General features: G+C 41.4%; 1 protein-coding gene across 1 annotated transcript in view; it reads right to left on the reverse strand.

The window, feature by feature from the left end:
* Window positions 1-5,862: 5,862 nt before the first annotated feature.
* LOC100566259 (unconventional myosin-Ie) overlaps window positions 5,863-26,208 on the reverse strand; it is a 90,853-nt gene continuing 70,507 nt past the window's right edge. Inside the window, exons 20-28 of the mRNA XM_062965156.1 lie at window positions 25,043-25,157; window positions 22,530-22,699; window positions 21,065-21,210; window positions 20,141-20,287; window positions 16,839-16,996; window positions 16,668-16,748; window positions 16,122-16,311; window positions 9,160-9,341; window positions 5,863-6,502 (exon numbers count right to left, since the gene is read on the reverse strand). Coding sequence (XP_062821226.1) covers window positions 6,426-6,502; window positions 9,160-9,341; window positions 16,122-16,311; window positions 16,668-16,748; window positions 16,839-16,996; window positions 20,141-20,287; window positions 21,065-21,210; window positions 22,530-22,699; window positions 25,043-25,157 — 1,266 coding nt within the window. The 3' untranslated portion in view covers window positions 5,863-6,425. The remainder of the gene's footprint in view (window positions 6,503-9,159; window positions 9,342-16,121; window positions 16,312-16,667; window positions 16,749-16,838; window positions 16,997-20,140; window positions 20,288-21,064; window positions 21,211-22,529; window positions 22,700-25,042; window positions 25,158-26,208) is intronic.

The raw sequence follows: 26,208 nt of genomic DNA on the forward strand, positions 1-26,208 counted from the left end.
CTGAAGCAGCCAGGCTTTGAAGCTGCAAGGCTATTCAATGCTAATCTAGGCGAGTTGGGTTTATATATCTGTAGAATGATGTCCAGGGTGGGAGAAAGAACTCTTGTCTGTTTGAGGTATGCGTGAATGTTGCCATTGGCCACCTTGATTAGCATTGAATGACCTTGCAGCTTCAAAGCCTGGCTGCTTCAGAGAAGCAAATGAACTCCACAAATATGTGGACAGTTTCAACAGAAAGGAGGGAACCATGAAAATGAGCAAAATAAAGAGCAACACTAAAAAAACCCAGGAATTCCAGACAGGAAACCTTAATTCACATTTAATAGCCTTGCAGCTTCAAAGCCTGGCTGCTTCAGAGAAGCCACTGAACCTCACAAGTATGTGGACAATTTCAACAGAAAGGAGGAAACCATAAAAATGAGCAAAATAAAGCACAATACTAAAAAAATAAAAAAACAGGGGAATTCCAGGCAGGAAACCTTGATTAGCATTGAATAGCCTTGCAGTTTCAAAGCCTAGTTGCTTCAGGGCCCGCTACCTCCCAACAAAGGATTCCCCCAGGCAGCTGGGCTTTGAAGCTGCAAGGCCACTTAGTGCTAATCAAGGTGGTCAGTTGGAACATTCACACTTTCCTCAAACAGACAAGAGTTCTTCCACCATGGACATTCTACAGATATATAAACCCCACTTGTCTAGTTTCCAACAGACCTCACAACCTCTGAGGATGCTAGTCATAGATGTGGGTGAAACATCAGGAGATGCAGCCTGGAAAACTCACAGCAACCTAGTGATTCCGGCCATGAAAGCCTTCAACAACATTTGTAAGAATTATACGTTCCCATTCGATTTTATGGGGCTGAGAGAGAGTGATTTAGTGGGTTTCCATAACTGCGGGAATTCGAACCCAGGTCTCTGAAGTCAATAGTTCGGCACTCAAACCCCATTGACTGTAACAAAATAATTCTTTTCCTAACAAAAAATGGGGTTTTTTTCCCCCTAGCATTTTAAAATGACTAAGATCTCGGGAATAGATCAAAAGCATAAACTATTGATTATTGTACAAATTTATTTCTCGCTCAAGTTCCTAGTCATCCTTTTCTTTCATTTCTTCTAACACCTCTTTGATCTTGGCTCCTACTCTCCCCCCTTTTTTAAAAAAAATATTAACAAAATCTCCAAAAAAAATTATATAGTGTAAATGATGTTTCATAGAAATTTCTATCGGGAAAAGAGGCCGCCGCTTTGTAATTATTCATGGCTGAATTTACGATCCTCCCGCCCCTCGCACTCCAGTGCCTTTAGGTATATATATAGGGGTTTTTTTGTTGTATGGTTTTTAACGGGGGGAAAAAGAGAGAGAAAGAGACGATGGATCCTGTATCTTTGTTTTCTAACCTGGGGGGTCAAGTGGGGACAAACTGTGAACTGAATGATTATGCGACATTATTAAAGAGAAGAATTAGTCACTGGAAAAAAAACCGACATCTCGCAGGTAACTCTTTCCACTATTAATCTGGCGGTTTTATATTATGTACATCTCATCCGGAACAGCTTTGATCTCAATGGGAGAAATTGGCTATGTTTTGGAATGAAAAATAATCTGGTTATGGGTTGCTGTGAGTTTTCTGGCCATGCTCCAGAAGCATTCTCTCCTGACGTTTTGCCCACATCTATGGCAGGCATCCTCGGAGGTTGTGAGGTCTGTTGGAAACTAGACAAGTGGGGTTTATATACCTGTGGAATAATGTCCAGGGCGGGAGAAGGAAAGAACTCTGTTTTGTTTGAGGCAAGTGTGGATATTGCAGTGAATCATCTTGATTAGCATTGAATAGCCTTGCAGCTTCAAAGCCTTGCAACTTCAAAGCATTTTACTGATGTCTATTTTAGGGTTGATTGGTTTTATTGTGGTATTATTTTATGTATTGATTTTTTTTCCATGTCAGGAGCGACTTGAGAAACAACAAGTTGCTTCTGGTGTGAGATAATTAGCTAAACATGCAGATGTCTATAATGTACAGTGGGTCATTTAGCCCAACCCACTTCTGCCCTTGTGCCGTGGGGGCCGGATAAATAGCTTTGATGGGCCGCATCCGGACCCCGGGCCTTAGTTTGGGGACCCCTGCTGTAAAACCTCTCACATCTACTAGTAGTATATGTAGCAACACATACACTACTTAAGGTATCCAATACTTGTATTCTTATTCACTGAATTAGTATAGTTCTTAACATAATAACCTAAATAATGTTATTTACTGAATTGACTTTATCAACGCTCTGCAAAGTCTCTGCAAATCTATATATATAAAAGAGTGATGGCATCACGGCAGCGGACAAAACAACAAAAGTAAACACCCCACAACCTCGAAAATTGACAGCACAACCCCTCATCCATGCCTCTAGGTTGATACAACAAAAAGAAAAGAAAAATATAATAATAATAATAATAATAATAATACACTATTATAATGGTGTATTTATACTATATGTAATATTACTAATAATATTACAATAAAGTGTTATAGTACAATATCTATATATATAGAAGGGTAATGAAATTTCGGCCTAGGACAAAACAACAAAACTACACATCCCAGAAACACTAAACTTGGCAGCACAACCCCTCATCCATGCCTCTACGTTCATACAACAAAAAGAAAAGAAAAATAAAGTCCTAATTAGAGGGAGAGGAATAATTGTTTTTATCCAATTGCTGCCAGTTTGAAGGCTAAGCTCCGCTCACTTGGTCTCCTAGCAACCCACTCAACCCAGGGGACCCTTTACCTTAACTACCACCAGTTCCTCAATACTTTATTTCCCATAACACCATAGTTCGCCACAGCAACGCGTGGCTGGGCACAGCTAGTATCTATATAAAGAGAGATGTCTGGATATATTCTTACCTACCTATATATAGGGCTTGGAAATATGAAAGCCCTATAGGCTGATCTCGATACTCCGTCACTGAGTTCTCGCCACACGCTCTCTAGCCGTCTCTTTTCTCGCTTCATCGGTCGAAGTTCCTTGGTGAACCAAGGAGACCGGTTTCGGTGGGGTTGGAGAGGGCGTCTAGGGGCGATCTCATCGAGTGCATTGGATAGCCTGGTGTTCCATGAGTCCATCTGCGCATCAATCGAGTCGGTGACTGGCTCCAGATCTCTCAGAGCGTTCTGGAACCTACTGGGTTCCATAAGATTCCTTGGGCGAGCCCAGATCAGCTCGGCGCCCTTGTTGGGTGGGAAGGCATGCTCCAACTGAACTCTTAGGGCACAGTGATCAGACCATGGAACCTCTATAGTAGAGACTTGGGTCACTTGAATTCCTGCGCTGAAGATCAGATCTAGTGTGTGTCCCGCCTGATGCGTAGGCCCAGTACTACAAAGTGAGAGTCCTAGTGTCTCCATGGTGGACACTAGGTCTGTAGCCGCTAATGAACAAGAGTCCGCATCAGCGTGGACGTTGAAATCTCCCAAGACAATGAGTCTGGGAAACCTTAGGGACCACTCCGACACCGTCTCAAGCAGCTGGGGTAGGCTGTCTGCTGGTGCGCTGGGCGCACGGTACACTAGCAGGAAGGCTATACTCTCAGGAGAATCCCACACCAGACCAACACTTTCGATGCCAGAGATGTTCGGTACAGGAGCTGCCCTAAGAGAGAAGCTTTCTTGGGAGAGCATAGCCACCCCACCCCCCTGCTTCCCAGTTCGCATCTGGTTGGTGATTACATAACCTGGAGATGTTATTTCCTGGAGTAGGATCTCGTCCCCCTCTTGGATCCAAGTTTCTGTGATACACACTAGGTCAGCTCCCTGGTCAGAAAGAAAATCCCTGATGGTAGCAGTTTTATTCCTTATGGACCTAGCGTTCACCAACACCAGAGTAGGAGGGGAGGAAACTGGTAGCCTGTCATATATAGACATGTCTAGATAGATATGAATATCTGTGTGTGTGTGTGTGTGTGTGTGTGTGTATGTGTATGTGTATATATATATAGGGCTTGCAAATATTGTAGGGGAAATGCACACACACACAACGTTTCAGGGGGAAATGCATATGTGAAATTAGTATCTATAATTATAGATCTATATCTAGCTCTGCATTGTTTATATAAGCATTGAATGTTTGCCTGTTACTATGTTGGAAGCCAGCCTGAGTCCCCATGGGGAGATAGGGTGGGATCCAAATGAAGTTTTATTATTATTATTATTATTATTATTATTATTATTATTATTATTATTATTATTATTATTAGGTTTTGTTGATACCATATTGTTTTTGTTGCCCCTACTTTTCCATTTATAGAGCTAGTTTATTACTTTTCTTTGAAATACGGTAAATATTCAAAAACATTTAACCTACTGATGCCTCGATTAATGAAATTTTATTGGTATCTATTTTTATTTTGAAATTTACTGCTGCATTTCCCACCCTCGGCCTATACTCGAGTCAATAAGTGATCCCAGTTTTTTGTGATAAAATTAGGTGCCTCGGCTTATATTTGGGTCGGCTTATACTCGCATATATACAGTAACTCGATTCAACGCTGAGACAGCACTGTAGATTATTATTTAGTCGGTTTTCATTTCTATTCGACAAAACTGGAACTAAAACTACAAACTGGAATACCTTTTTAAGTGTTGCCAAATTATACACCTTTATGTTAAGAACTATACTCATTCAGTGAATGAGAATACAAGTATTGGATACCTTAAGTAGCTACATATACTACTACTACTAGTAGATGTGAGAGGTTTTACAGGAACGGGGCTATGATCTACCACCGATTCCACTCAAATCCAGTTTAGATTGATGTTAGTACGACACCATAATCCCTTTCTTTTGCAGTTTGGAAAACAGTTGTTACTAAAAATTGTTTATATAGAAGATAGTATTACATTACAAATATAGAACTTATATATCTATTACTTTATACTATACTAGCTGTGCCTGGCCACGCATTGCTGTGGCGAAGTATGGTGGTATGGGAAATAAAGTATTGAGGAATTGGCGGTAGTAAAGGGTAATGGTTTTACCTTACATTAAGTCCATTATAAATGGGTTATATAGCTATGTGGAAGGGCCTTGAGTCTACACTGCCATATAATGCAGTTAAAATCAGATAATCTGTATTTTATAGGTAGTGTGGAAGAGGCCTAAGTGAGGCCTAACTCTGCCTGTCCCCTGGGCTGAGTGGGTTGCTAGGAGACCAAGTGGGCGGAGCTTAGCCTTCTAACTGGCAGCAATTGGATAAAAACAATTCTTCCTCTCCCTCTAATTAGGACTTTATTTTTCTTTTCTTTTTGTTTTATGAATGTAGAGGCATGGATGAGGGGTTGTGCTGCCAAGTTTAGTGTTTCTGGGATGTGTAGTTTTGTTGTTTTGTCCTAGGCCGAAATTTCATTACCCTTTTATATATATAGATTATATACCATACTTTCCTTTTTACGTTTCACTGTGAGATAATTGGCTGTCTGCAAGAAGGTTGCCCAGGGGACACCTGGATGTTTTGATGTTTTTCCCATCCTTGTGAGAAGCTTCTCTCATGTTCCCACACAGCAGGCTGGAGCTGACAGAGGGAGCTCACCTGCTCTCTTTGGATTCAAACCAGCAACCTGTTGGCACAAGGGTTTAACCTGTTGCTCCACCAGGTGCTCCTATCTTGTTGCAGTGAGTTACATGGATTAACAACAAGGCATTTTGCACCTCCCAATCTCTGGAGAAGAAATATTTCATTTTCCTTATGGTCCACCATTGCATACGGTTCACAAATTCGACTCACTTTCTTATTTATTTACCTTGTGGCTGGGAGTTCCGTAGGTCAATGATTCTTCGATCGTCCCGCAATGAGAGCCAAACCAGACACTCTTTTAGTTTTGATTTTTTTAATGCCTCCTTTTCATACGTAGGTTTTGACTTAAAATGCCAAGGCCAGAGGAGGAGCTGCTGCCGGACTGCAACACCCATCAGGCTGGGGGTGATGGGAGTTGCAATCTGGCAATAAGTCTGCACTCTGCTCATAATAAGTCACATTAGGCCAAATTCTGGAGAAAACAAGGCTCTCTGTACAACAGCAGAGTGCAAACCCAACACTCTAAAGAAGAAGATGGTTGGTTGGTATTAAGTGGAGGCATTTTAAAACCTCTTTTCTTATTAAAACCATATTATTTTAACCTCGGAGAAAATATCTTCTCCATACTTTGGCTCCCCAAAATGTCCAGCCTTTTCTGGCATTCCTCTTGTTGCTTTTTTTTTTAAAGGGGGGAATTTTGTTCTTGCAAAATGGAAAGGGGAGTTTGTGCAAAAGGGCGACTCCGGCCCCTCTGGGTAAGTTTCCAAAGCAGTTCCTTCAGTCTCCCAAATCGTCTTTTATGGCGGGGAAACTTTCCAGTCTCAAAACACAGCAGTCGAAGGATGAAAAGTGTCCGATCTCAGATCTTCTCCACGTAATTCCCCGGAAACAAGCCTTCTTTGCCGCGGATGCGTCCCTGCCACCAGCCGGAAGGATCTGCAAAGGAGGTAAAAGAGGAGGAAAAGGTAACTATAATAAAAGTGAAAATATGTATGTGTGTGTGGCTGGGGTGTCTATTTACACAGACAGGCTCCCACTTCCACAAATAGCTCTACCTCCCACTACTCAGGAGACACCAATGACATTGTGAGCGCCGTGAACATGTCCAAGAGCCCTGCCAATGTCCTGCACAAACACCATCCTGGCCACCACTCATAATAAAGGGGACAATTTCATCCTAGATTTTCTCTTTTTCCTCCACCACAGACATCCCAGTGTTTCTGACTCCCCATTGGTGTGGGATTTGCATGACCCAAATCCACTGCCCACTGCCTCTCCCTTAACCCTTTCCTATTCTTTTCTATACAGCGAAGGGATCCCCCAAAGTACAAAGGCAAGAGGCCACTACAAACAGAAATATAATCTAATAATATAAATGGCAAGACAGTTTTTCATATACTGTATATACTCGAGTATAAGCCTAGTTTTTCAGCCCTCTTTTTAAGACTGAAAAAGCCCCTTCGGCTTATACTCAGGTGAAGGTCCTGGTTGGCTTATATTTGGGTCAGCTTATACTCGAGAATATATGGTACATTTATTATTTTTCTCTATTACTATTGGTATTATTACATTTTTTTTTCTTGTTTTGGATTCTGCTTTAGGAATTCTCACCTTTCCTATACAAGGAGGATTTTGGTTTAGAGATGTGTATTTTGAATCATTTAATATAATGTGAACCTCTACAATCCTTGTCTACACATTAAATGTTCCATGACTGTAGCATATATATGAAAAACTGTCATAGTTTATACAGTAGAGTCTTACTTATCCAACATAAACGGGCCAGCAGATAATATGTTGGATAATAAGGAGAGATTAAGGAAAACCCTATTAAACATCAAATTAGGTTATGATTTTACAAATTAAGCACCAAAACATCATGTTAGACAACAAATTTGACAGAAAAAGTAGTTCAATAGGCAGTAATGCTATGTAGTAATTACTGTATTTACGAATTTAGCACTAAAATATCACGACGTATTGAAAACATTGACTACAAAAATGCATTGGATAATCCAGAATGTTGGATAAGCGAGTGTTGGATAAGTGAGACTCTACTGTATTATTGGATTATATTTCTATTCTTTTCTATGACACACAGCAAACAGGAATTGATCAGCAACTGAACATACAGAAAGTTTTGGGGAAAATTCACCATGATTGATAGGACTGCAATCTGAGAGCACTCTGAACTCCAACAACGATGGACCTGGAACTCAATTGGCACACAGAACCCTCATGACCAAGAAAAAATACTGGAGGTCCTTGAAGGGATTGATAGGAGTTGTAGTTCACCTCCAGAGCGCACTATGATGGATCTGGATCAAACTTGGCATGCGTATCCGATATGCCCAAATTTGGTGTGTTTTGAGGGGAATTGGCCTGGACATTTTGCAGTTGTAGGTACTGGGATGTATAGTTCACCTACAATCAGTGAGCACTCTGAACTCCATCAAAGATGGAATTGGGCCAAACTTGGCACACAAAGCCCCCATGACCAGCAAAAAATACTGGAGGTCTTTGGGGGAAATTCACCTTTATTTGGGGGAGTTGTAGTTCACCTACATCCTGAGGGCACTGTGAACCCAAACACTGATGGATCTGGACCAAACTTAGCACACATACCTGATATGCTGAAATTTGATTCCTGGAGGGGTTTGGGTTAGGGTTAGGGAACTGACCTTCCTTTCTAGGAGTTGTAGTTCACCCACAATCAGGGAAACTGTGACTTCCACCAATGATGGATCTGGATCAAAATTAGCACACAGAACCCCCTCGACTAACTTAACCTATTGGAGAGGTTTGAGGAGACTGACTTGTCATAGCGGGAGTTGTAGTTTACCCGACAGCCAGAGAGTACACTGAACCCCACCCATGATGCAGCCAGAGCAAACTTGCCCAACATCACAAACATTAAGTACTGATGTTTCTCGGGGTTAACCTGGCATGATGTCAGTTGTAGTTAAATCTACAGTCTTATGCATTTTGTACAATTAAAAATTGACTTCTTCAAATAACCCAGGCAACGCCGAGTATCCAAGCTAGTACCGTGTTTCCCCGAAAATAAGACAGTGTCTTATATTAATTTTTGCTCCCAAAGATGCTCTAGGTCTTATTTTCAGGGGATGTCTTATTTTTCCATGAAGAAGAATTCACATTTATTGTTGAACAAAAAATGAACATTTATTATAAGCTGGACAGTAGTTGTCATCACAAACCAGCATAAACAGACAAACTGTGAATCCCATCAAGAATTTCTTGTTATTACCATTATTTCCATGTATAACACTCTATGGTACGTACATTTACCGATCTGCTCTGGTGTTCTGTTCGTTGGGCATGCTTCCAAACAAAAACTTTGCTAGGTCTTACTTTCGGGGGAGGCCTTATATTTAGCGATTCAGCAAAACCTCTACTAGGTCTTATTTTCTGGGGATGTCTTATTTTAGGGGAAACAGGGTAGTAAATAAAATGAAGCACTATTTTTATGCCACCACCTCCTCTGTTTTCCTGGGCTTTTAAAATATGCCTTCGCACCCGAAGTCATATTGGGGAAAGAGAAGGGACTTTCAGATCCACTGCCACGAACTCACCTTCCTTGATGATTTCGATCATATCGTCGGCGTTGAAGCTGAGTTCGTCGGTGTCTTGTGCGTCGTAGGCGTACAGCGCCCGGCACTGCGGGAAACGCGGCTGGGGTTTGGGCTTGGGTTTAGGTTTAGCCCTTCCTCCGCCGGGAACAGGCTTGGCTTCCTTCGAGAGACGCCTCTGGAGCCTGAAAGCGGAGCAAAAAAAGCAAAAATTAGGGGACAGAAACGGGGGAAAGACCACAGCGGATGCGTCTACACGTGGAGAAGGAATGCAGTTTTGATACCACTTGAACTGCCCTGGCTCAACGCAATGGAATCCCAGGAGGTGCAATTTTGCAAGACCTTCACAGAGTTAAATGGGGTGACAGTCTACATTAATTCTACCCACTGTCACAGATTTTTGAAATGCCCCAGGTTTTCTTTGGTAACGAACGTAATGAAACAATATACAGTGTTCCCTCACTTATCGCTGGGGTTAGGTTCCAGGACCACCCACAATAAGCGAAAATCCGCAAAGTAGAGACGCTATATTTATTTTAATATTTATACATTACTAGCTTTGCCCGGCCACGCCTTGCTGTGGCTTATGGGAATCCTTTGTTGGCCAGGTGGAATAGCAGTGAATAGCCTTGCAGTTTCAAAGCCTGGCCATTTTCTGGAGTAGCTGGAGCTTTTTGTTGTATGAACGTAGAGGCATGGATGAGGGGCTATGCTGCCAAGTTTACTGTTTCTGAGATGTGTAGTTTAGTTGTTTTGTCCTAGGCCGAAATTTCATTACCTTTATATATATAGACTAGCTGTGCCCGGCCACGCGTTGCTGTGGCGAAGTATGATGGTCTGGGAAATAAAGTATTGAGGAACTGGTGGTAGTTAAGGTCAAGGGTAAAGGTTTTCCCCTGACATTAAGTCCAGTCGTGTCTGACTCTGGAGGTTGGTGCTCATCTCCATTTCTAAGCCGAAGAGCCAGCGTTGTCCGTAGACTCCTCCAAGGTCATGTGGGATGACTGCATGGAGCGGCGTTACCTTCCTGCCGGAGCAGTACCTATTGATGCACTCACATTTGCATGTTTTCGAACTTCTGGGTTGGCAGAAGCTGGGGCTAACAGTGGGGGCTCTCTCCGCTCCCCCAATGCAAACCTGTGGCCTTTCGGTCCAGAAGTTCAGCAGCTCAGCGCTTTAACACGCTGCGCCATCAGGGGATATTATTTCCTAAAGGTTGTGAATATACAATATTTCTGATTGGTTTTTTTTTGTTTGTTGGAGGCAAGTATGAATGCTGCAATTAGGAAAAATGATTAGGATGTAATGGCCTTGCAGCTTTAAAGCCTGGCTGTTTCCTCCCTGAGTGAATTTTTTGTTGGGAGGTGTTAGCTGGCCCTGATTGTTTCCTGTGTGGAATTCCCCTGTTTATTTACTGTCCTGGTTTTAGAGATTATATTGTTCTGCATTATTCTATCCCAGTAATTATTTCATATTAAAGAAGAATCTCACTTATCCAACATTCGCTTATACAATGTTCTGGATTATCCAACGCAGTCTGCCTTTTCATAATCAATGTTTTTGTAGTCAGTGTTTTAAATTCATTGTGATATTTTAGTGGTAAATTTGTAAATACAGTACAGTAGAGTCTCACTTATCCAACATAAACGGGCCGGCAGAACGTTGGATAAGCGAATATGTTGGATAATGAGGAATTAAGGATAACCCTATTAAACATCAAATTCAGTTATGATTTTACAAATTAAGCACCAAAACATCATGTTAGACAACAAATTTGTCAGAAAAAGTAGTTCAGTACACAGTAATGCTATATAGTAATTACTGTATTTATGAATTTAGCACCAAAATATCACGATATATTGAAAGCATTGACTACAAAAATGCGTTGGATAATCCAGAACGTTGGATAAGCGAGTGTTGGATAAGTGAGACTCTACTGTAAATACTACATAGCATTACTGCGCATGGAACTACTTTTTCTGTCAAATTTGTTGTATAATATGATGTTTTGGTGCTTAATTTGTATAACGATTACCTAATTTGATGTTTAATTGGCTTTTCCTGAATCCCTTCTTCTTATCCAACATATTCACTTATCCAACGTTCTGCCGGCCTGTTTATGTTGGATGAGTGAGACTCTATTGTATATTTATAATCTTATATCATCTGCTTAGAACTGGATTATATGAGGCCCCTTGTACACAGCTGGATAAAATGCACACTGAAGTGGATTATATGGCAGTGTGGAGTCAAGATAATCCAGTTGAAAGCAGATAATATAAGATTATAAATGGGTGATATAGTTGTGTGGAAGGGCCTTGAGTCTACACTGCCATATAATCCAGTGCAAATTAGATAATCTGTGGAAGAAGCCTAAGTGAGGCCTAAATCGGCCTGTCCCCTAACTGAAACCTGGCTGTCCCTTGGTTGCTAGGCAACCAAGTGGGCAGAGATTAGCCCTCTAAACTGGCAGCAATTGGATAAAAAAAATTATTGCTCTCCCTCTAATTAGGACTTTATTTTTCTTTTCTTTTTGTTGTATCAACCTTGAGGCATGGATGATGGGTTGTGTTGTCAAATTTTGAGGTTGGGGGGCCTGTACTTTTGTTGTTTTGTGAATTGCCGTGATGCCATCACTCTTTTATATATATAGACTAGCTGTGCCCGGCCACGCGTTGCTGTGGCTTAGTCTGGTGGTGTTGGTCAGTCTACATTAGGTTGTATTGATGCTGTGACCTCCACCCTTCTTTATACTCACATTAGTAGTAGTATTTGAAGTCTGTTACCTTCTTCAATTTTTGTGTTGATTGATAATTGCTTGAGATCCCTGTTGTCTTTGGTTTGTTGTTAATTGTAATGTCTGATTCTGCTGAGTGCGGTTTATATTTTTATTGTGGTACAATAGTCTTTTTTTTTTGTTTTGCCTGTGTAGGTGTTTATTATTATTGTTGTTGTTGTAGTGATTATGAAGGTTGGATAAGTTAGATGCTACTGTATTGTTTTTTGGAGGCCCAGTGTAGCACTGACTGGCCTCTCAGCCTCAGTGCCTGGCTGTTTCTTGCCTGTGATGGTGTTGATTCTTATTGTTGTTGTTGTTGTCATTGTTATTATTGTAATTGTTTTTTTGGAGGCCAAGTGTGAATGTAGGGATTGGGGAGGTGGATGAGTTGTGTTGTCAAATTTTGTATTTGTTATAGTCACAATGCGTTGTTGTGAGTTTTGTGGGTCTGGATTGTGGTTTTGTGGTGTGGTTGTGTTGTTACAACTGAGAGGCACGGCTTTTGTGTTGTGTTGCGAAGTTTTGTATTTCTGGGTCGTTTAGTTGTGTGCCAAGTTTTGTATTTCTGGGGCGTTTAGTTGTGTTGTTATAGTCACGATGCATTGTTGTGAGTTTTGTGGGTCCGGATTGTGGTTTTGTGGTGTGGTTGTGTTGTTACAATCGGGAGGGAATGCTTTTGTGTTGTGTTGCCAAGTTTCGTATTTCTGGGGCGTTTAGTTGTGTTGTTATAGTCATGATGCGTTGTTGTGAGTTTTGTGGGTCCGGTGTGGTTTTGTGGTGTGGTTGTGTTGTTACAACCGGGAGGCAAGGCTTTTGCATTGTTTTGCCAAGTTTTGTATTTCTGGGGCGTTTCGTTGTGTTGTTATAGTCATGATGGGTTGTTGTGAGTTTTGTGGGTCCGGATTGTGGTTTTGTGTTGTGGTTGTGTTCTTACAATTGGGAGGCAAGGCTTTTGCGTTGTGTTGTCAAATTTTGTATTTCTGGGGCGTTTTGTTGTGTTATAGTCACGATGCGTTGTTGTGAGTTTTGTGGGTCCGGATTGTGGTTTTGTGGTGTAGTTGTGTTGTTACAACTGGGAGAAAAGGCTTTTGTGTTGTGTTGTCAAGTTTTGTATTTCTGGGGCGTTTAGTTGTGTGCCAAGTTTCGTATTTCTGGGGCGTTTAGTTGTGTTGTTATAGTCACAATGCATTGTTGTGAGTTTTGTGGGTCCTGATTGTGGTTTTGTGATGTGGTTGTGTTGTTACAACCGGGAGGCAAGGTTTTTGCGTTGTGTTGTCAAGTTTTATATTTCTGGGGCGTCTAGTTGTGTGCCAAGTTTCGTATTTCTGGGACATTTAGTTGTGTTGTTATAGTCACGATGCATTGTTGTGAGTTTTGTGGGTCCGGATTGTAGTTTTGTGGTGTGGTTGTGTTGTTACAACCGGGAGGCAAGGCTTTTGCATTGTGTTGTTAAGTTTTATATTTCTGGGGCGTTTAGTTGTGTGCCAAGTTTCGTATTTCTGGGGCGTTTAGTTGTGTTGTTATAGTCACGATGCATTGTTGTGAGTTTTGTGGGTCCGGATTGTAGTTTTGTGGTGTGGTTGTGTTGTTACAACCGGGAGGCAAGGTTTTTGCGTTGTGTTGTTAAGTTTTATATTTCTGGGGCGTTTAGTTGTGTGCCAAGTTTCGTATTTCTGGGGCGTTTAGTTGTGTTGTTATAGTCATGATGCGTTGTTGTGAGTTTTATGGGTCCGGATTGTGGTTTTGTGGTGTGGTTGTGTTGTTACAACCTGGAGGGAAGGCTTTTGCGTTGTGTTGCCAAGTTTCATATTTCTGGGACATTTAGTTGTGTTGTTATAGTCACGATGTGTTGTTGTGAGTTTTGTGGGTCCTGTGTCGTTTTGTGGTGTGGTTGTGTTGTTACAACCGGGAGGCAAGGCTTTTGCATTGTGTTGCCAAGTTTTGTATTTCTGGGGCGTTTAGTTGTGTTGTTATCGCATGATGCGTTGTTGTGAGTGTTGTGGGTCTGGATTGTGGTTTTGTGGTGTGATTGTGTTGTTGTAACCTGGAGGCAAGCCTTTTGCATTGTGTTGCCAAATTTCGTATTTCTGGGATGTTTAGTTTTGTTGTTATAGTCACTGCGCAAACAACTTTATCATTTTATATATATAGATTTTAGTAGTTAGAGTAGAGTCTCGCTTATCCAAGCCTCTGGATTATCCAAGCCATTTTTGTAGTCAATGTTTTCAATATACAGTAGAGTCTCACTTATCCAACACTCGCTTATCCAACATTCTGGATTATCCAATGTAGTCAATGTTTTCAATACATCGTGATATTTTGGTGCTGAATTCATAAATACAGTAATTACTACATAGCATTACTGCCTATTGAACTACTTTTTCTGTCAAATTTGTTGTATAACGATGTTTTGGCGCTTAATTTGTAAAATCATAAACTAATTTGGGGGAGTTATGATTTTTCCTTTTCCTTAATCCCTCCTTATTATCCAAGATATTCAGTTATCCAAACTTCTGCCGGCCTGTTTAGCTTGGATAAGTGAGACTCTACTGTATACACTATTTTAAGTCTTTATCAACCAATTGTGTTTTGATAAATCACCTCCTTCTCCTCCCGTTGCCGCTTGGGCTTCTTTTCTCTCCCTTTGGCTTGTCCTTCCTCCCTTCCTTAGGCTGTAAGTTGTAATTTTTTATGATTTACAATAGTCTTTTAGAGTTTATCTATCTATGGAGCCTCCGGTGGCGCAGCGTGTTAAAACGCCGGGCTGCTGAACTTGCAGACCGAAAGGTCCCAGGTTCAAACCCCGGGAGCGACATGAGCGGCCGCTGTTAGCTCCAGCTCCTGCCAACCTAGCAGTTCGAAAACATGCCAATGTGAGTAGATCAATAGGTACCGCTCCGGCGGGAAGGTAACGGCGCTCCATGCAGTCATGCTGGCCACATGACCTTGGAGGTGTCTACGGACAACCCCGGCTCTTCAGCTTAGAAATGGAGATGAGCTGGTGCTCATCAGACACGACTGGACTTAACGTCAGGGGAAACCTTTACCTTTACTTTACCGTATCTCATCCACCTATCATCTATCAGTCTGTCTATGGAAATGGTTCCCAACCTGTGGTCCGTGGACCATCAGTGGTCTGCAAGGACTGAAATATGGTCTGCAGCCTCACCATGGCAACGAGAGCGACTGGTCTTGCAAAACCCTCTTATAGTGTCGAGGCAAAGGGGATGTCGGGAGGAGAGAGGCTGACTGTCCATGCAACAACAAGCCTCCTGACTGCTGCTTCTCCTCCTCCCTCCTCTGAGCAGAGCCGTTCCATTTGGCTCCTGGAAGCGGGGGGTGCCTTGGGGTCTTCATTTTTGGGTCTGTTCCTGGGGTTATTTGGGGTGCTGATTCTGAAAATGGCATTGGATAGACCACATCAGCTCTAGATTATTAAATATGGTTTTCTGTGGGTGAGCAGATGGCAATTACTGGATGGCATTTGCATCAGAAACCAGAGCTGACATGGTCTATCCAATGCAATTTTCTGAATCATCACCCCAAATAACCAAATGGAATGTAAAGTTGACCAAAAACTGATTTGTAACCCTTTTGGTACTAATGTTGGAGAGAGGTCCCTGGTCAAGTGGTTCCTGGTCAAAAAAAAAGGTTGGGAACCACTGAGTGTTCCCCTACTACAGTGTTCCCTCACTACTTCGTGGTTCACTTTTTGCAGATTCGCTGTTTCGCTTTTTTTCAATAAACTATAAAGAATATAATAAATCATAAAAAAATTACAATTTGCAGCCTAAGGAAGGGAGGAAGGAGAAGCCGAAGGGAGAGAAAAGGAGCCCAAGTGGCAACGGGAGGAGAAGGAGGCGCTTTATCAACACACGGTTGATAAAGACTTAAAATAATGTATAGCTACTAAAACAATGTATAAATATATAGCATCCCTATTTTGCGGATTTTCACTTATTGCGAGTGGTCCTGGAACCTAACCCCTGCGGTAAGTGAGGGAGGGAACAGCCTAGGATTGCACTGGCTTTTTTAGCTGCCACATCACACTCTTGGCTGACATTCAGCTCATGGTCTCCTGAGACTCCGAGATGCCTGTTAGAAGGAGGAAGGAAGGGAGGGCAGGTTTAGAGCTAAGCTTCCCCAAAGTGGGCTTGCGCTGCACTTGGGCCCTTGGCTCCTTTACCCCGCGACTCCTTGGTCCGGGACGTTCATGAAGTCCAGGTTGAGGTGCGTGGGGAGGGCCTTGGCCCGAGGGCTGGCCCCTTGGCGAGGCAGGCTGGGCTGCTCCACGCTGCCCTGCCGGGTCATGGAGAGGCGCTGCTGGAAGGGCGGCCTCGTCCCAGCCCCGCCACTGCGGTGCTCCCACTTCGAACCTGGAAAAGAAGGTCGGCAGTTCAGAAATTGGTTTGCATTTTTCTGACTCTAATGCTCACCTTTTTTGGCTAAACAGCTTTGCTAAAATTCAGGAGAGGATTACCGTATATACTCGAGTATAAGCCGACCTGAATATAAGCCGAGGCACCTAATTTTACCACAAAAAACTGGGATAACTTATTGACTCGAGTATAAGCCGAGGACCTTGACCCGATTATAAACCGGGGAGGCTTTTTCAGCTCATAAAATAAGGGCTGAAAAACTCGGCTTATCTTCGAGTATATACATTGCAGAGTTTTCTTTCCCATTGCTGGAAGCTTTGGTGCTCTGACTCTCCAATTTGAAACCCGCTGACCTGTGTTGCTTGGGGTGTTCCACATTTGGGCGACTCCTCCGCTGAGATACTGGCTTTTCCGGTTATCTTTCCGGGTCGGTCCTGAAATGACAACGGTTCAGGTGGCACCAAAGTGTGTTCAGTCCACAGTGTAGATGGGGAATTACAAGCCAAACAATCTCTCAAACTTACGGGCGTTTCGGGGCAAACCGGGTCCAATGCTGACAACCAGGACTTTGCCGTTGTTCCGGAGGAGGGTCAGATCCCCCTGGCAGATCTGGAACTGGATCTGTCGGGATCCGGCAGCCCCCCAGGGACCCCACCCGTCCTTCTTCACCTTGAACTCCAGCCTGGCAAAGGGAAGAAAGGGATCGTCGAAATGAGGTAAGTGCACATGAATGCAGTTTGGCACCACTTTAACTGTTTGGTTCAATGCTACAGAATGTTGGGAGAAGACGGGCCTTGTCAAGCTACAATGGTCAGGATTCTTGGCCATGGCAGACCAAGTGGGATCAAACTGCATTAATTCGACAGCGTAGATGCACCCTGGGAATATCAGGGAAAACGATAGGAATGAATGCAGTTTGTTCTACTTCAACTCAATGGAGCCATGGGATTTGTAGTTTGGCGAGGAGCTTGGCAAGAGGAGGCAAAAGCCCTTGTCAAACTATAACTCCCACGACCCCGTAGCATTGAGATGTGGCAGTGAAATATATATTGTATATACATATAATATTAATAATATTATTTTGTAATACAATATAATACTAATAATACAATATAATATTACCATACATACTCAAAGATAAGCTGAGTTTTTGAGCCTTTTTTTTTTGAGCTGAAAAAGCCTCCCTCAGCTTATAATGGGGTCAAGACCGGGCAACAGAACCTGGAGGCCATGGCTTGCAATATATGATATATTCCTCTCTTCTCCTCCCTTATCAGTGTGTTTTCTTTTGCAAAGCCTCCCTCGCTCTTAACCAAGGGAATGTTTTGAAAAGGGAACGATGCCCTTGCAAGTCAGGAAGAAGAAAAATATATATCCATTAATCTTATGAAAGCATTGTCCCCTGAAATATTTGTTAGTCTCTCCTACAGATATATAGGCGTTACCCCCCTGCATGCATTTGCAATCCCTATGTACTGTACATACTCGAGTATAAGCCTAGTTTTTCAGCCCTTTTTTTAGGACTGAAAAAGCCCCCCTTGGCTTATATTATTGCATTTATTATTTTACTCTATGATTACATGTATTATTATTATTACATGTATTATTTTACTCTATTATTATTAAGCACATTAACATTGAAGAAGATCAGAATAATGATTTGATCAGAGTTGGACAGTCTTAAATTTGAGCTTTATGTAAATATTCAAAAACATTTAGCCTACTGAGGCCTCAATTAATGTAATTTTATTGGTATCTGTTTTTATTTCTGAAATTTACCACCCTCGGCTTATACTTCAGTCAATGTTTTCCCAGTTTTTTTGTGGTAAAATTAGGTGCCTCGGCTTATATTCGGGTCAGCTTATACTCGAGTATATACAGTACTTATATATTTTCCCCTCATATGTTTGCAGGTCTTTGCAAATCCTATATACATATAGATCCATGTAAATAATGTACATATACATTATTTAACCTACTGAATGAAGTAGCTACTTCATTTCCCACCCTCGGCTTATACTCAGGTCAGTAAGTTATCCCAGTTTTTTGTGGTAAAATTGGGTGCTTTGGCTTGTATTCGGGTCAGCTTACACTCAAGTATATACGGTAAAAATCCCCAAACTTTTTAAACGGGGCCAGTTCACGGTCCCTCAGACCATTGGGTGGCCAGTCTATAGTTTTTTTTTAAAAAAAAAAACTGAACAAAATCCTATGCACACTGCACATATCTTATTTTGAAGTAAAAAAAAAAACCAAACAGGAACAAATACAGCCTCAATGTTAATAATATTAATCATCATTGTCATCATCATATAAATAATAAAGAGGTTGGAAGAGTCCACTTGGGCCATTTAGTCTAGCCCCCTCTGGCCTTTGTCCACCAAAAGCACAAGCAAAGCACTCCTGACAGATGGCCACCCAGCCTCAATAATAATAATAATAATAATAATAATAATAATAATAAAATGAAGAGGGTTGGAAGAGACCCCTTGGGCAATTTAGTCCAACCCCCTTCTGCCTTTGTGCACCAAAAGCACAAGCAAAACTCCCCTGATAGATGGCCACCCAGCCTCAATGTTAATAATAATAACAATAATAATAATACAAATAAAAATAATGCAAATAAAAATAACGAAGAGGGTTGGAAGAGACTCCTTGGGCAATGTAGTCCAACCAGCTTCTGCCTTTGTGCAGCAACAGCACAAGCAAAACACCCCCTTAATAATTAATAATTAAATAATAACTAAAATCTATCTATATATAAAAGAGTGATGGAATCCTGGCACCGAGCAAAACAACAAAACTAAACACCCCAACCTCGAAATTTCACAACACAATCCATCATCCACGCCTCAAGGTTGAAACCACAAAATATTATGTCACAAACCTCCACAGGGCCTAAAAAAACCCAAAAGCTAGAGCTATTCAGTGCAATTCCAATGGGCCACAGCAACGCGTGGCAGGGCATAGCTTTATAAACACAAAGCAAAGCTTTGCAAGGCAAGCAAGGCGAGGGAGGAGGCAGGGAAAGGCTCAAGGCTCGTGCAGCAGAGGGAGGAAAGGCAGGAAAGGCAAGGCTCCAAGGTAGCGAGAGGGAACTCAAATAATAATAATAATAATAATTTTATTTTTATACCCCGCCTCATCTCCCCGAAGGGACTCGGGGTGGCTTACATGGGGCCGAGCCCAGTCATCAACAAAGGCCCTCTCCCTCGTCCCCACCAACCGCGACTGCGAGGGTGGTGGGAGCGAGAGGAGGGCCTCCCCCGACGAGCAAAGAGATCGTGCGGGTTCATAGGGGGAAATGTGGTCACGAAGGTAGGTGGGTCCCAAACCGTTTAGGGCTTTGTAGGTAATGACCTGCACCTTGTATTGCCCTTGGAAAATAAACGGCAGCCAATGGAGCTCCTTAAACAGGGGAGTTGAATGCACCCTGTAATTTGCTCCAGTTAGAAACCTGGCTGCCGAGCGTTGTACTAGTTGCAGTTTCCGGGCCATCTTCAAAGGCAGCCCCATGTAGAGCGCATTGCAATAGTCCAGTCTAGAGGTAACTAAGGCATGGACCACCAGGCTAGTGCAGCAGAGGGAGGAAAGGCTCTAAAGCCAAAGCTCAAAGGCTTGTGCAGCGAGAGGGAGAAAGAAGGCTTATGCAGGGAGGGAGAAGGCAGGAAAGGCGGCAGCGGCATGCACCTTCCTTGGAGGAGGGTGGGGGCCGGATAAATGCCTTCAGGGGGCCGCATAGTTTGGGGACCCCTGGTAAAGATAAAAGGTTCATCTTTGGGGAAACGATCTGAAGCACTGGATGGGGAGTTTCTTGTCCGCTTACTGGTTGCTGAACTTCACCGGCAGCTGCTTCCCCGTCCGCTCTTCGTAGCGTTTGTACAGCAAGCTGAGCAGCTCTGTTTTGAAAACCGACTCCAGGATGCTGTCGTATTGCGGCTCGTGGATGATGATGAAGTCGTCCTGCAAGGTGCTTGGCAAGAGAAGGCAGGAGATGTTGCAAACTCAGAACGTACTGCAAGGTCAAAAACTTAATACTGTCGAATGGATGCAGTTAGACCAGGGGTCCCTAAACTAAGGCCCGTGGACCGGATGCGGCCCTCTAAGGCCATTGACCTGGCCCCTGTCCTAAACTTCAGACTTAGGGTTGACCTAAGTCTATCTGGTCTTTGGAGGTCTCTTTGCTTACCTATGGTCCTATGAGGGTCTCTGGAGGTCTCTTTGCTTACCTATGGCCTTATGAGACCATCTAGATGGTCTCTGGAGGTCTCTTTGCTTACCTACGGCCTTATGAGACCATCTAGATGGTCTCTGGAGGTCTCTTTGCTTACCTATGGCCTTATGAGATCATCTAGATGGTCTTTGGAGGTCTCTTTGCTTACCTATGGCCTTATGGATTCATCTAGATGGTCTTTGGAGGTCTCTTTGCTTACCTATGGCCTTATGAGACCATCTAGATGGTCTTTGGAGGTCTCTTTGCTTACCTATGGCCTTATGAGACTATCTAGATGGTCTTTGGAGGTCTTTTTTGCTTACCTATGGCCTTATGAGATCATCTAGATGGTTTTTGGAGGTCTCTGCTTACCTATAGTCTTATGAGATCGTCTACACACTGCTTGAACTGCCACGGCTCCATTATACAGAGCTGTGGAAGTTCAAGTGGGGTCCGACGGCATCCATTTGAAAGTACGATGGGACAAAATGACCGTGGTGCCTTAAATCCTAAATTCCATCCCAACCCCACACTTACCTCAAAGACACCGATTGGACTTTTTCCACCTCAATCTGCCGCTTCAGGACCTCTTTGATGAGGCCTTTATCGGGACCTTGCTTCACCTTCTCGCGCCCGATCAGGTAGAGGAACTTGGGGGTCAGGATCAAGTCCCGCTTAACCGTCTGCAGGAAAGGAAGGGTGAAAAGGGAGATAATAAAGTCTTAAAATTACATTAATTGAGGCCTCAGTAGGTTCAATCGTTTTGAATATTTACATAAAGCTCAAATTTAAGATAAGATGGTCCAACTCTGATCAAATTATTCTCATCTTTTTCAATGTAAATGTGCTTACGTATCCTTTTAATAATAATAATAGAGTAAAATAATGCATGTAGGAATAATAATAAATACAAGAAAATAATACATGTAATAATAAATAGAGTAAAATAATAAATGCAATAATAATAAGATCAGAGTGAAATAATAAATGTATTATTAATAATAATAAAAATAGAGTAAAAGAAATGTAATAGTAGCAACAATAATAGAGAAAAATAATAAATGTAATAATACCAATAATAATAGAGAAAAATTATAAATGTACCATATATTCTCGAGTATAAGCCAACCCAAATATAAGCCAACCAGGACCCTCACCCAAGTATAAGCCGAGGGGAGCTTTTTCAGTCTTAAAAAAAGGGCTGAAAAATTAGGCTTATACTCGAGTATATACAGTACTTTTCTTTTTCACCCCAAAAATTCTGAGCACCGGAACCTCAAAGAAATAAGAAACCCACAATTTTTCTGGCTTTGTGTTCTGCTTGGCTGTCTCCTGAATTTGAACTGGAAAACACTCCGTTTTTAACAACCTAAGCAACCCCTTGTAATTGAACAAAATACAAGGTATTGGATTGGAAAGCTCGAGGAGTCCATGGCCTGGACTCAGGAGGGTTGGATGCTTTTGTGACCCATTCCCATAACTGTGTTCAGGCGGAAGCCTGTAGAATTTGCACCCAGAGCCCCAGCTTGTCATGGTTTGCAAAGATACTATATGTGTGTTAACTGGAAAATCAAATGCATGAAGCCAATTGGCTGAGTTTGCAAGGACCTGGAGGTTTGTCATTGTTGCCGTCCTGCTGCTGGAGAACCAGTTTGAACAGGTTTCTCTATATGTGTGTGTGTGTACTGAGTACTGGCTGGAAAGAAGATGGCTCTGTACTCAGAGAGGCCTGACTATTTCTGAGGCCTTGTTCACTGCTGATCTTCACTGAAGCAGATTTATGGACTACTAAGGAAGGACTGCTTATGACTGCTGATTTATGTAAGCAAACAGAAGGACTATTGTAGATACCATTGTTCTGCTGATCTCTTGGATTTAGTAAAAGTTCCTGTGTTATTTGTTCTGCAAAGCTGAGTGGAGCAGAAGGCTGCAGGGTGACTTTGCGCTCACAGGCACACGTAAGAGCTTCCATCTATCATCTACAATACGCAATACAGTTCACCTTGAACCGCCGGTCGTACTTCAGCACCGTCTCGGCGAAGTCGACCCGCTCTCTCCTTCCGACAAAACGGCGCAGCTCCGGGTGGTTCTCCAAGCCAATGTAGTCGCCCACAAAGTTGCGGTTGAGGCTGTTCCGGCGGCGCTCCTTTTTGTTCAGGACGATGTTAGACGCTTCGGGGAAGAAGGGAAGCCATTTGCCTTGACTTGCATTTTACTACGTTTGTGTACATATATACTGTAAAAGACTAAGAACGACCAAGGCTCTTTCAGGCAGGGGGGATCTTTTTATCCCACTGCTGCCACCAACTTGTAAAGAATTTATAATGACTGCCACCAATTTGTGGCAACCACCATAGACTCAGAGAGGAGACCTTTTACTTTTTTTTTTTCTTTCTTCTTCACTTTAGATGGTAGTGTAACTTGGTTTAGAATATATGCGACAGAGGCTTGGATGTTGAAAAAACAATAACAAGTTTATTCAGGCACAGAGCTTAGTGGTTTCAATGTAGTTTCTCACTTAGAGGTACACTTTCTTCAACGGTTGCACAAATAACATATGATGAATCCACTCTCAAAAGACTTTCTCCTTTCCTTGAGCAGTTTAAACCTTTTCCTATTCATTCAACTGATGCTATTAACTGAACACTTCTGATCTAACTGGAATTGCTTCCTTTTACCACTCAGATTCTACCAATAAACCCAAACAAGTCACTTGACTTGCTTAATATGACACAACTAGAGATCTGAGCTTCCCTGGTTTCCCTAACCTGGAACCAGTCTCTTCCCTGTGACTCTCAGATCACAGACTGTAAAACCAGCCTTCCCTGTGGTTCTCTGACCACAGACTGAGTTTCTTTCAAATTCTGCTCTCTCTTCTGCTAAACGGCAGTTGGCTCCACCTACATCTCCATGGCAACCAGCTTCAGAACGCTGACATGGCTACCCCCTTCATGCAATAACTATAATACTTACCCTTGCAAAACAAATACACATAATTTAACATCTCATCTGTAAATAAAAATTCGTACATATACCAAGTCCCGTGGATGCCGAGGCCCACTGGACAGCATTATAGGATATAACCAGGGCTTTGTATGCAGTTCTTTTTTAAGCATATGTCTTGGAAAATCAGCAGAAGACAGTTGTATACCAATGAGATAGATTTAGCATCTCAGAATTGTTCTGTCCTTTCCTCTAAGGATCAAAGCTTCTTAGAGGACTGTTTGCTGAATATATTCCAATTAATGCGTTTAGCCACTCACTTACCTATTTGACCGTCATCCACTCGCTTGGCTTCCTTAAATGGTGCAAGAATGGTATAATTTTCATACACTTACCATATATATTCGAGTATAAGCCGACCCTAATATAAGCCGAGGCATCTAATTTTACCACAAAAAAGTGGGGAAACTTATTGACTCGAGTATAAGCCGAGGGTGGGAAATGCAGCAGCTACGGGTCAATTTCAAAATGAAAATAGATCCCAATGAAATTATATTGAGGCATCAGTAGGTTAAAGGTTTTTGAATATTTACCGTATTTCAAAGAAAAAACAGTAAACTAGCTCTGTAAGTGGAAAAGTAGGGTCAACAAAAACAATATGGTATTAACAATAAATAATAATAATAATAATAATAATAATAATAATAATAATAATAATAAAAACATCATTTATACCCTGCCCTATCTCCCCATGGGGACTCAGGCCAGCTTCCAACATAGTAACATTCAATGCCTATATAAACAATGCAGAGCTAGATATAGATCTATAATTATATATACTAATTTCACATATGTGCATTTCCCTCTGAAACATTTGCAAATCCTCTCTCTGCATTTCCTTCCAGCAATATTTGCAAGCCCTATATATGTTTATATCTATCTAGAAATCTCTCTCTATATAGATAATTATATCTGTATAGGATTTGCAAAGACTTGCAGACATATGAGGTGAAAATTCATGTATAAAATAATGTATACACATACAGATATACAAGTACATGGAAATCTCTAGTTATCCTATGTATATAGGATTTGCAAAGACTTGCAAACATATGAGGGGGAAATTCATATATAAAATTAATGTATATAGATAGACAGAGATACAAATATAAAGGTACATAGGGATTACAAAGGCTTGCAGAGGAAATGCCTATATATCTGTAGCAGAGATTAACAATTATTTCAGGAGAAAATGCTTTTATAAGATTAATGGATATATTCTTCTTCCTGACTTGCAAGGGCTTTCCCTTTTCAAAACATTCCCTTGGTTAAGAGCAAGGGAGGCTTTGGAAAAGAAAACACAGTGATAAGGGAGGATAAGATGTCATATATCGCAAATAACGGCCTTCAGGCTCCCTGCCATTTTAACCTTGATTATAAGTCGGGGTAGGATTTTTCAGCTTATAAAAAGGGCTGAAAAACTCATCTTATCTTCGAGTATATACGGTAAGTATTAAAATTAGGTATTTTAATATGTATTTAAAGAAATACGTTGGTATCAAAGCGACTTACCTTCTTCTCTCATCTGGATGTATTTCCGGACGGCCACGTGTTTACGCCACGCTTTTTGGATGATGCGGGCATAGCCATCGTAACGCCGTTCCCGCATCTCCTCGAGAAGAAAAAGCTGAGGATTGGCGAACCAAAAAAAAAGAAACATTATTCTCCAATTATAATAATATATATTATATATTATATATTATAATATGTTATTATATATATACACACACATATACACACTGTATATACTCGAGTATAAGCCGAACAGAATATAAGCTGAGGCTAATAAAAGAAATGGACATAGGGTACTATTGCCAAAACATTATAGAAGCAATATATGAGAAGCAAGAAACTAAGATAATTATAAATGACCAAGAGACAAATAGAATAAAATTAGAAAAAGGCACCAGGCAGGGATGCCCACTATCCCCTCTAGTATTCATACTAACATTAGAGATATTACTGAATAGAATAAGAGAAGGAAAAAAATTAAAAGGAGCAACAATACAAGGAAAGGAATATAAAGTGAGGGCATTCGCAGACGACTTAATCTGTATAATAGAAGAACCCCTTAAAAAGTTAACAAAATGGATGGAAATAATTAATAAATTCGGAGAAGTAGCTGGATTCAAAATAAATATGGATAAGACAAAAGCAATCACAAAAAATATTACAAAGAAAAACCAGGAAAGAATAAAAGAAAAATGGAATATACAAATCTCAACAAAAATAAACTATTTGGGCATTATAATTACACCAAAAAATCTACAACTGTTAGAAAACAACTATACGAAGAAATGGAAAGAAATAAAAAAAGATTTGGAAGCATGGGGGAGACTAAATCTATCTCTATTAGGAAGAGTTGCTAGTGTGAAAATTAACATTCTGCCAAAGATGATATTCCTTTTCCAAAATTTACCAATAATAAGAAATCAAAAAATAATAAATGGATGGAAAAGAGACCTAATGAAATATATATGGCGGGGGAAAAAAGCAAGGATAAACTATAAGAACATGATAGAAGAAAAAAATAAAGGGGGACTAGCAATGGCAGATCTGAAATTATACTTCGAAGCAAACGCCCTGGCGTGGTTTAGAGACTGGGCTAAAATGGAGAAAGATAAAATATTAATTCTGGAGGGGATAGGATTAAGATCAGGTTGGCATTCGTACATATG

This window comes from Anolis carolinensis, unplaced genomic scaffold, assembly GCF_035594765.1.
Source record: "Anolis carolinensis isolate JA03-04 unplaced genomic scaffold, rAnoCar3.1.pri scaffold_14, whole genome shotgun sequence".
Lineage (NCBI taxonomy): Eukaryota > Metazoa > Chordata > Lepidosauria > Squamata > Dactyloidae > Anolis > Anolis carolinensis.